At 32.3% G+C, this 12,462-nt stretch overlaps 1 protein-coding gene across 1 annotated transcript; it reads left to right on the top strand.

The window, feature by feature from the left end:
* The first annotated feature begins 462 nt into the window (after positions 1 to 462).
* Positions 463 to 12,107, top strand: LOC133191311 (uncharacterized). Its single transcript, XM_061327059.1, has 4 exons — positions 463 to 618; positions 5,298 to 5,489; positions 11,626 to 11,802; positions 12,093 to 12,107. The coding sequence occupies exons 2-4, from the start codon at positions 5,301 to 5,303 to the stop codon at positions 12,105 to 12,107; spliced, it is 381 nt and encodes a 126-aa protein (XP_061183043.1). The 5' UTR covers positions 463 to 618; positions 5,298 to 5,300.
* Positions 12,108 to 12,462: the final 355 nt, after the last annotated feature.

Genomic DNA, 12,462 nt, shown 5'->3' with positions numbered 1-12,462 from the left:
TTTTTTTTTTTTTTTTTTTTTTTGATATAGTAAATGATACTATTCAACATCTGAAATGAAATAGTTATAATGTCTGGCGTGTACAAAGTCATAAAATCATTATAACAGTGTGATATATATTCTGTATATAGTATATTAAAAAGAATCTTCTGTACACATATTAAAGAATACGCAATCAAATCTTCATAATATCCATATTGTTTTTTTTAATTTGCTACAATATACATGTACACATTTAATAATTCTACAAATACAGGGGGGCAGTGTGCCTCCTCCCGGAAGTGTGCATGCTCTTCTTTCTTTCCCTAAGCGGGGGACACAAATTCTATGAATTAGCTTGTTATAATTGCTTCCAAATTTTCCTTATAGCACATTCGGCCACTGTTGCAGAGGTTTCAACTTTCAGTGCAATTTGTAGCGATTATACATATAACGTCATAAAAATCCAATCAGCAACGTACTCCAAGGTAAGCGGAGGGTGCTCAGATGACGTCACATCGATTCTTCAAAGCAATTGCGACAATCGGGCTTCCTGCTCAGTGAATGTTTATGCCAGCGTGTTGGGTGATCCATGCCCAGGACACACCAAACAACTCTCAGTAACATGGAAATGTGTGGGTAAGTCCATAGCAAGTATATTAACTGTGTAAATAAATGTAATACATAAAATATGCATGTATTTTTCATACTTTAAAAACGGTGTTGTATCATTTTTGTACGATTTTGTCTTATTGATTTCCTACATTATTAAGTGAAAATACACAATTGAAATGAAATCTGAATACACGATCTTTAGATTCCCTTTCCTTTGTATTTCTAACGTGGCATGTACTAGTAGGCTATATATCGACTGAAGCTGTGAAAAGGTGAAGAAAACGAACAGTGATCAATCTAAAAATATGTACAAACAACACAAATCTGTGAACAAGTAAAAAAAAAAACACGGTCCTCGAATTTCCAGAGGTGGGACAGGTGCCTAGAGGGAGAAAGCATCTCCTGTCGACCGGTCACACTCGCCTTGAGCCCAAAGTAATAATTGTTCAGGTAGAGAAAATATTCTGTAGTCAAATATAGTATAAAACAAAGGCCTAACAATTTGTGTGAAAAAATCAGCCAAAAATCGACCAAATGATAGGTTATACTTGCAAATATGGTCATTATAATGATCATAGAAAATTTACGAAATACTGACATTACACGAGGTTGTTGAAATCCCCATTTGTTAGCTGGCCCTTATCGTCTTAAGTCAGAAAAAGATCCATATAATGATTTTTTGTAGTCGTCATAGACGATACGCAATGTTCTTTCCTTTTTCTTGTTCACCACAGAAATGCCAAACTAATGGACAGTAGCTGAAGTTTGACATGATGAATGCATGATAAACTATAAGTTTTTCCAATTTGGTCAGCTGTACCCCTATTCTTTTAAGGACATTTAGTTGTTGTGAAGCTTTCTTACGAATATTTGAATATGAGAGGTAAACTAAGCTCAAAATCTAGAGTAACGCCAAGTAATTTTACTTCGTTTTCCTAATTAATCATATAACCATCAATTTAAAAACAAATTTTATCCTTTTGAGTTCCATTTTTTTTATTGAAGAAACAGTTGTCTATGATGTTAAAAAGCTTAGTTTTAATTTATTACGAGGAATGGTTGTATAAAATGTAGAAAAGTCATATGTTTTGATGTTTCTGTCAGAGATCTTGTAGAAGATCATCGTAAATATTGTCCAGTTAGAACAAGCCATTCGTCGTTTAGCCCTCAGATGGAAATATTCCTTCGCGGAAATTGCCGGACAGCAAAAGGATGGATATTCAGATTACATGGTTGAGCCACTAGCTAATTTGCTAAATTTTCAAAGCATCTGTAGGACACACACTAGTCGAAAGAAATAATATACAGCAACTTCGCTATGGTGCTTTGATTGCTCTCATGAAAATATCGCTTCTAAATACAAAAAAAAATCCGATTGTTTAGCTGTGCATGAATTGCTTAAAGAGATGAAAAGTAAGATTTCATTTTACTCGATAATCCTCCGGGATATTTAATATGTGCAATATATGCACTCATCAGATGCTCAATTTTGGAATAACACTAACAATTCTTATACCAAAATGTGAACGAATTTAAAGTTTCTATTTGAGATAAATATAATTGAAAAATCCTTTTCCGATCCCATGTCATCTTTTCTAAATTCTTGCCAGACTGTAAAACCTGTATAATGTTTTGATTAAGTACTAGCTTTTTTACTAGTAATCTAACTGGACAAAGCTTCTGTATCAAAACTTGGGGAAAATTTGAATTCTGAATCTTCTAATATTGTCTACAGAATAGAATGTGCAATTTGTGGGCTTATTTATGTTGGTGAAACCATGGGTTTACTTAATCATCGAATATCGAAAAATATAATTTGAATTAAAAACGATTTGCCATGCAGCATCTATGAACATTTTGATTTACCTGATTATATTATTTTGTCAATGAGAGTTAGAATTTTAGAAAATATTTATCATCATACTAATAGTTCATCACTGAGTACACATTTCTGTAGACAAGAAAAAATACTGGATTGGGAAATTATGCACTGTTTTTCCCATCGTCGCAAGTCAATGGTTTCAGAATCACTCAGGTCCACATAAACGTTTATGTGAAGCGGAGTGAATCAGAAACCTTTGATTTGGGAACATGTACTTTTCCGTTCAGTTTCAATGACAAATTGACATGCAATGCTGATAAAGTTGGAATTCTTACAAGTCCACAATGTAGCAATGTGAATGTGATGTGACTTAAACAATTGAGAGAGACATGAGCGCAGTCATGGACATTGGTCTTACAATGAACCTATTATATACCCGATGTCTCTTTTGATTCAATGCTATCTTATGTAAGTAAACAATTAAGACTTCATCAAATTTGGATCAAACTCTTTCCCTCTGTAAGTTTTGATCTGTCTTTTTGAAAAGGCCAAGGAAAGTCCATGATATTTGAATTCCATAACACCAGAATACAGGCCGGATCTTTGATTATGGCTATATATATATATATATATATATATATATATATATATATATATATATATATATATATATATATATATATATATATATATATATATATACGAGGGTCGTTCAATAAATATAATGCAACAAACAGTATATCATAGTAAATGTAGATCTATTTAATTTTATTTTTTCACAGTTGAAACATTCAATTAAAGAGCTATTAAAAATATGATTTTTATTTGTGGAAAGAATAGTCTTTAAAGCTATATCGTTTTCAGATGGACCCAGAAATTCAAAAGTAAGAAAGGAGAGTTAAAATATAAAAGTCAGACTGGTTGATTGAAATTTGAAGGGGCACAAAAAGTTATCGATGCAATGTTCAATATGGTATCTAAAAATTTCAGATTTGCATCCAAAGACATTGCTAGAACACTAAGCATTTCATCGTCATAACATTAGTTAGAATTCTGACAACGGAAATGAATATAATTATATTTTTATCAGATATATACCTTATTTTCTTAAAATTGCCTAAGAGTAAAATACGCATTAGATGTCCCAACGGTCTACTTAAAAACACATATTTTAACAAAACAGAAGATTTGTTAAATTTGCGTGATGGCTTTCAAAACATGGGTGCACTTTTTATAGCCAAAAATGAAGATCAATAATGAAATGTGGAATCAAAGAAAAAGCTATCGTTCGAAAGAGAAAGAAGTGTTCCAAGCATGTTTTATTAGTTTTCATTTTTTTCAAGAGGTCCAGTAAAACAGGTAGATACACCCAAAGGAAGGACTATCAATGGTAACTTTTATGGGGAAAGATAACAGATTTCCTGCAAAAGAAGTCCAAATACCGCCCCCAGGCTAATTTTCTTGCACCTGGCAACGCTGCTGCAAATAAGCACATAGAAATAAATGTAATTCTGAAGAAAAGAAAGTTTACAGAGCTTTGCCATCCCCAATATTCGCTAGATCTCAGCCATTGTGAGATCTTTTTATTCTAAAAATGCATGAAAACAATCAAACGAAGATTGTACAATATTAGATATGTCATGGAAAGTGATATTCATCAGTGTCTTTGCGGCATCCATAAAGATTTGTATGCTGAGGTTTTCTGGTCATGGGTACAAAGACTTAAGACATGTGTAAAGGATAACAGGGAATGCTCTGAGGGATTAAAAATGTTTAGAATATCTATTACGCACTTTTCTTACTTTTAGATGACCTATTGCATTAATTATTGAACGACCCTCGTGTATATATATATATATATATATATATATATATATATATATATATATATATATATATATATATATATATATATATATATATATATATATATATATATATATATATATATAAATTGACGCATGAAATATTAGTGAAATTCTTAATCACAAGAGGGCCCAGTCCTGTATTTTAGCCTAGAAACCGAGCAGTTGAAAGATAATCCTCATATATGTTCATGTTCTTCGCTCTTCATCATCCTATAGTCCTGCTGGATAAGTCGTTACTGGTATCGTAAATATAGTTAATAATGAGGACCTTAAATTACCTATTTTAAGGGCACAACTGAAATTTTCATTGCACATACTTGATTGCCCCAGAATAGGAAAATAAAGCTTATTTACACTTTTAAAGCAATTTTTCTGATTTCACCAATATTTATCAAATTAAGTTCAAGAAATCACAAGTTTAAAAAAAAATAATTAATGACACCTTTTATAAATTAATTTTTTAAACGAGTTTCAGTTGGGGGGCAGACGGACGTCCCTATTGTGTTTATGACGTTATGAAAAGCTGAAGTTCTTTAAGAAGGTTCATAAAAAAATGTTACAAAAATCTACAGTATACGCTCTTGAAATTTTAAACACAAGAATTTGAAAGCCAAATGTTTTTGGGGGTTTTTTTTGTTTTTTTTTTTAATGTCATTTTCTTCGTAAATTCGTAGTATCTGTAATGACGTCTAGTAGTTGTTTTTTCATATTAAAACCCCAGTCGACCCACTCGAAAAGGTCGCTATTTTCTCTCTTTTGTTGGCGAATAAACCAACTCATATGGCGTAAAAACTTACACTCTGCACAGAGACCTTGTAGATTATATTTCCAGTCGTAAAGTTCCTCTTTCAACGATTACTTTGAATACATGTACATGTAAACTTCATTTTTTTTTTTTTAAATTGACAGTAATTGTTCATACTACATACAAAGAAATTCGTTTTGTTTATATAAATTGTATTAATTGTATAAATTATTTAAATCATATTGTTTACATAAAAGATATTTTATAGTGCATGGTGGATGGAGTGCCTGGGAAAGCTGGACGGCCCGAAGTCCTTGTAGTCATAGTTACGGTTGTTCATGGCCCTCCAGTACTACTACTAGGAAACGGACCTGCACCAACCCGAGTCGTCAGAATGGAGGAGACGATTGTCCCGGCTCTGATTCAGAATCTGGAACTTGTAGTTCCAATGGATGTAGAAGTAATTTTAAAATATTAATCAGAAGAGTGCCATTTATTGGGTTAATAAATTTTATAACTTGCGCATACATTTTGAAAGCCCAATATTAAACCTTTTAAACGCTAACATCATATATATGGAATGCCATTTTTACATATAGGGGGCAAGGAAAATAATAATATCGAGCGTATTAACAATAATGCATAACAATATTGTATTTCGGATGTAAAGTAGGTTTTCTTTCACTATAACGAAACATCAAATGTTACATTTGTTCCAGTGTTTCTTTTTTAAATAGAAGGATGACTAAATACAGGTACATTTTTGCTATTTTCGTGAAGTCTTCCACATTCGTTGCTTTAATGAAGTATTTTTGTACATTTCTTGCTAAGTAACCCCTTTTATGTCAAAAAATCAACTTTCTGGATAGAATTGGATAATTTGCAAGAATTGATTTAACAAATTACAAACAGGATTGCACGAAATAGAAGACTGTGTGCTGTTTTAGTTCACCCACATATATCTTCACGGCTGATCCCCAATATAAGGGTAACTTTAGGTAGTACCTGTAAAACTATAAAAGTATAACTTGTACACATTCCTACATTTCTAACATTTTTGCAGATAGATGGTTGATATCAGACACTTTTGACATCAATTTATGTTTTAGTGTCGACTAAAGAGAGGATCGACACTTTCTGAATTCATGTCTTAGTGTCGACCAGTGACGGGTAGACGGTTGACAATTAAATATTCATTTTCATGATCCAGGTCGACAGTTGACATTTGATTTTTAAAAAAAAACAAACCTCCCTTTCCTAAGAAAAAAACCCCGCTGAAATATAGTTTTGCCATGGGTATTAGCCTAACATTAATTAAATCAAACTGTGTTCGAGGACTATCATCAGTCTATTGAGTGAATGCGAGTCTAACCCTAATCAGTCGGACAGTTTGCTGGGACTAACCCTTATCTCTTGGGTTGGTGCGAATCAAACCCTTATTAGTGGAATGGTATGCGAGGACTAACTCTCATCTCTTGGGTGTGATGTGAGAGTAACCCTTATCATTTGATTATTGCAAGTACTAACCCTAACTTTTCATATGGGTGCGAATCTAGACTTATCCGGACGAATTAAATATGAAGATAACGAACAGTATTCAAGCTCAAAAGTCCATTGAAACAATACAAATCCGGAGCAGAGCAAACACGGACCTCTAAAACATCAAAGGTGGGATAAGGTGCCATAGAGGAGTGAGCATCCCCTGTCTACCGGGCACGCTTATCGTGTGCTCCTAGTCATGATCGGGAAAAAAATATTCTTATGTAAATAATGACCTTACAGTTGGTATGAAAAACATCATTCAGAATTCGACTTAATGATAGATTGTACTTGCTGACATAACCTCATATGTAGATGATAAGAAAATAATTTTAAGGAACAAAACCTCTCGTCAGTTTCGGGTCGAGTATTAAGTATGTGTATTCTGAATGATTTGGTTAAATCATATTTGACATGAACAATCACGCAAGATAGGTGAAAGGGGTAAAATTGATGTTTGTCAACGTCAATTTTCTGCAGTTAATGGTAGATTAGAATGGCAACTGTAAATTGTCAACTTTGTGTTGTCGATAATTAAAAAGAAAGGAAACTTTCAACTGACAACATTGCCAGCTTAGATTAGAAGAGCAGATTAGAAGGGAAACTATCATATGGCACGCCGATTGCTTCAAAATTATTTTCTGCACGACCTTAAACAAAAATTACACGAGTAAGTAAAAACTTACACAAAGTGAGGAAAATATACACGAAGTTATTGAAATTTACACAAACTATTGAAAAACTGCACAATCAGCAAACTATTTACACGATATAGTGAGAAAATTACACAAACATAAAAACGAAAACTGCACGAGTGAGAAGACAACATTGACAAAATTCGCAACGCATCCTCATTGCGCACATTTCATTAATATTCATTAGAGAACAGGTCAATGTGGCTTGGATGCTTGAAACATATTATAAATACAAAAGGAGGAGTAAAGTGTTAGTAATCTTTTTAAAAAAAGATTCTTTTAAAATTCCGCTAGACTCTCAAGAATATGTACAACGTATATTATACATGTAGATAAATTGACAGGCAGACAATCTTAAACTTGTAGTATATGAATACTCCCGAATAAAAAACATTCTACAAAGAGTACATGTATAGATAACGTAAAAAAAGGGGAGTGTATATTACAGTTGTGTGTTTAATTGTTGGATTTTTTTAGTAGGTCATTCCTCTATATAGCAATTTCTTTTGAAAGTTTAAAACAATGACATATAGGCCTAAATTAAAATAAATAAAAACAGCATGTTATATAATACAGGAGAGTTAACAACAAATCAAACTCTTCTCCCCCACCACCCACTGAGTGTACTTTTGGTAATAATCAAGGATGTGCATGCGTGACCTTTTCATACAGAGATCCCTCCCTGCTGATTCTGGAACGAAAGACACCTGTACGCTAATCGATTTATAGCTATTTCACACACCAATAATACCTTTTGATTAAAGATTACTGGCAATTTTGAAGCAATGTTGCGATCATCTGGGTTGTGGAATTTGACCGAAAACTTTTTGGAAGTCAACAGTAAAGAAAATCGAGCAAATAGTTGCGCAACTGAAATTTTAATATTGAAACGCATATCACTTTTTGATATATGTATGTAACAAAGTAGTACATGTAGTCTTAACTTTTGAGCAACGTGTGGTGATTTCATAAAACTCCATGAAACTGTAGAAAAATTATACAGTCGTTTTACTTATGTGAATTAAAGCTTAATTTTATGTTGTTTTTAATGTACCGGCGGTAGTCTATTTTGAATAGTTAAAATGCATATAAAGGAAAATTTAAAATTAGAAAATACAGGCACGTAGTATCGTTTTTGAAAAGGGGGGGGGGCAGCCAGATTTTTTTTTGACAACCTATCTGAAAAAAAACCTTGACAAGCAACAAAAAAGGTAAAGTGTCCAAACTCGAAAATCTTATTTCGTGTTTCGTGGTGGTGGTGGTGGTGGTGGGGGGGGGGGGTTCCACCTTCCATTTTGTTTTCGAAACACATTATAATACCAAATTACCTTGATTTAAACTATCCTACAACAGGGGGGGGGGGGGGCAACCAGCTTTTTCAGTGGACATTTACAATAGAAGTAGCTAGGTTATGTTTGGAAAAAAAGGGGGGGGGGCAGGCCCCTACTGATGCTACGTGCCTGAAATATTTTCAAAGAATTTGAGGGTACATATAATAGTCTATCGAAATCAGGATTGCAATTTAACTGATTTGTAACGATATTGTAAGACCAAATTCAAGAAGATTTACAAGACGAACTTAATTAGCTGGGACTTGGCTACACATGCACATTTATTTTCAATACAGATTTTGACAATAATAAATTTGCACACGGTAATAAAACAAAAATTTCTTGAGGTTTATATTCATCATATGCTTTCTTATATTTATTCGTAGTCATGCTCAAAGTAAAACAAGACCTGGTTGATGGCATTGATACACATGTACAATATTGTTATAAAGCAAACTTTTTAATTACTTGTACACATATACGTACAAAATTCATATTGCATAGATTAGGCTTATTCACCCATAATCTGAATTTTCAGAAATGTTAGATATGCACATGAATAATCTTTTAAAAAGTGGAGCTTTATCAAATATGTTCCTTGAATGTTATTGAAGATTATTTTCATTTTATAATTATACAGTCATGTTCTTTATATAATGACTATAGATTTGGGTAAAAAAAAAACAAGTGTTCGGATAATAATTAAAATTTTATGCATACAAATTCGAAATGTAAAGAAAATTTGTTATCTTGGAAAATCTTTGTCAAACCTCGAGCTCCATAAAGAACATGATTTATTTGCATTTTTCAAGAGCGATAAAACACGTTCTATGTTCTTTCTATTTAATGTAATATCCATTCCAATTTTCTTATTTGTAACATTGTACGTAGATGTATTTAGTAATTCACTGTTTTAAAATTTCTGATGTGTCATTTTGGTCCAACGATTTGAAACTTTAATAAATACATAGATTCAGATGTTGCGACTCAATCAATCCACGAACCAGATCCGCCACTAATGTCATTAGTTTTACCGGTGCGAGGATCATTTGATAGAGTTTTGTTATTTCATTTGGACAAATTTTAAGTAACAAAACACAAAACCGCATGTATATAAAGCACATAGAGTATATATTTTTCCTTTATCTGGTCTTTTTATCAAGTAATCGCCATTATGAATGAGGGTAACGCTTACCCTTAGAAATGTCTTGTTTTTTAATGAGCAGTTTTTGACTGAAAATATGCGATATCATGGAAGGAATTCATAACAGTGTAGGCTAATATCTACCAAAATTGATGTCCTCATATTTTATAAGTAAAGATACATGTTTAATTAGAAATATTTTTTTTTATATTTGACTTTAAAAACATACTGTGTTTATCTAAGGTCAGGTAATCCCCACTGACTTTTTAATCTTTTTGAAAATAAAAAATATATCCAGCTAACTGAATAATTTTCTATTCCCAAATGAAAAAAATAATCTGCTCAAATGAAATCATAATTAGTACAAATGAGAAGTACCGAAATAAATTCTACAATTTAATGATTATAATCAGCAATAAGTCTGCCATCATTTTCATGAGGAATCCACTTTATTAATCGTTTTATTATGCATGTGTTAATTTTATTCTATACAAGTAATTTCCGTTAAAGTTGTATCTGTAAGTTAGATAATTTTAAAAGGCCATAGAGCGTATATTTTGAGAAAAAATAAATTAATAATTCTATGTTTTTTTTTAAAGCAAGACCTGTTTATCGTTATGAATTTAGAGTTTGCTGTGTATTACTTTTAGTTCAGAGTCGAGTGCATCATATGCAATGGTACTTTTTCCCCGCATTATAACACAAACATGCGATTCCTTTCTTGTCACAATTTATGTCCGGCATCATATAATACCTCCATATTTTGGATAGGATCTCGGTCAATATAAGAAAAATATAATATCTCCGAACAACTTTTAATTTTTTTTCACACAGTTCACAAGAAAACAATTCTTTCGTTTGATTTGCATTAGCTAGAAATCGGATCGAGTTTTATCAAAGAAATAAAGAAGCAAACAAACATGCATATCATCGTCAACGCCATTTTCTCTCGATTACATCCAGCATTCAAGAAGAGATAAAGAGTACAGAAAACCAAGAACACAATGAATATTCTATGTGCATAATAATGATATGCGCAGCTGTATGCGCAGTAAAATTGTTTGTGTAATTTTTAGTTTCCTCTGCTCGTGCAGTTTTTGATTTTACGTTTGTGCATTTTATACCCATTAATCGTGTAAAAAATTTCGGATTCGTGTATTTTTCGTTATGTCTGTGTTAAAATCTTTCAAACTATGTGCAATTTTTACCGATGCGTGCATTTTTATTTTACTCGTGTATATTTTACATCAAGCTCGTGTATAAAATCGTGATCGTTGTGCAGAAAATAATTTTGAAGCAATCGGCGTGCCATACTATCAGTTATCAACTATGTAAGGATAAGAAATGAAACTGTCAACTTTCAATCTTTTATTATGGTCGATAGTAATACGATAAACTATCATATTCTTAATATGATAATCAGGTGGAAACCAAATTAGTACTTTATATAAAATTTACATACACTACATACTCTCATATTGAAGTTGATATCTATATATACATATCTATCTACATATAAACAAAAAGATTTAGATCATTTGATAAAAATTTGCACTATATCAAGATATATATGTAACCTCATTGAAATCATTGGTCATTTTTTTCTGAAGTATATCAACCTTAACGCATGAAAAATTGTGATACAACTTTTAAAAAGTAACAATAACAATAGTAAAATTGCTTTGAAACACACAGAATACAAGAATATTCAGTATTTATTAAGATCACCTTGTGTTATCTAATTAATATGTCTTCTCATAGGCACTTTATCCCACCTCTTGAATTTCCGGGGGTTTGTGTTTATGCCCTCTTAACAGTTTTGCATTGTTTATGGAATTTTTGAGATCGATCACTGTTCGTTATCTTCACCCTTTTTATCCCTTTCAGTCAATGGTGGATGGGGGTCATGGGGAACCTGGAGCTGCGTTGGAAGTCAATGTTCATCTTCATCAACATCAACATCCCGATCCCGATCATGTAACAATCCTTCCCCCGTTCACGACCCAGACGACTGTGCAGGATCAAGCACGGACTCCTCTAATTGTGGGTCTGTCGGATGCTATGGTACTTAAAGCTTTAGAGTGTTTTCAATGTATAAGTACTTCGAAGAAAATGTAAATGATTCTCTACAGTGAAAATATATTATAAAGATACCATACTGCAATATAAAGATGTGCCTACTCCCACTTTACACATACATGAATAGTAAATGAGAATGATTTTTCATATGAATTGAATTCATGCGTACTAATTGGTATTCTTCTTTCACCATAACATCTGCAACAATACTTTTTAAATGACCCAAGATACTCAGGTGACATACATGTATATTGCTATCTGTTTTGACTATGTAGTTGTGCGTCATGTGATAATATTTCAATACTTTTAGCTTTTTCAATGAAACCGCTAAACCAATTCAACCAATTTTGGAATACAGTATCTATTGATAAGGGGAAACAAAAACTGTGAATTTCAAGGTCCTTACCCCTGGGCCTTAGGAACAGGGCTTAATTTGTTAAAATTAATGTAATCTTTACTCTCCACTCCTAAACATTAAGCAGGCAAACTGTTTGCATGATTGTAATAAGCATTAAACCCTTTACCAAAATTGAATAGTAAAAGTGTATTTGCTCTTTGAAAATCTTCTTTACTACTCCTGATTAAACAAACAAAGCATAAGGTTATGATGGGCATGAATATCTCTTTAAAAATTATAAATTTCGT

Source organism: Saccostrea echinata, unplaced genomic scaffold (assembly GCF_033153115.1).
Source record: "Saccostrea echinata isolate AGI-Se365-2 ecotype Australia unplaced genomic scaffold, CSIRO_AGI_Sech_v1 ptg000023l, whole genome shotgun sequence".
Classification (NCBI taxonomy): domain Eukaryota; kingdom Metazoa; phylum Mollusca; class Bivalvia; order Ostreida; family Ostreidae; genus Saccostrea; species Saccostrea echinata.
The sequence above is the reverse complement of the archived record's forward strand: the minus strand, read 5'-3'. Positions and strand labels throughout refer to the sequence as shown.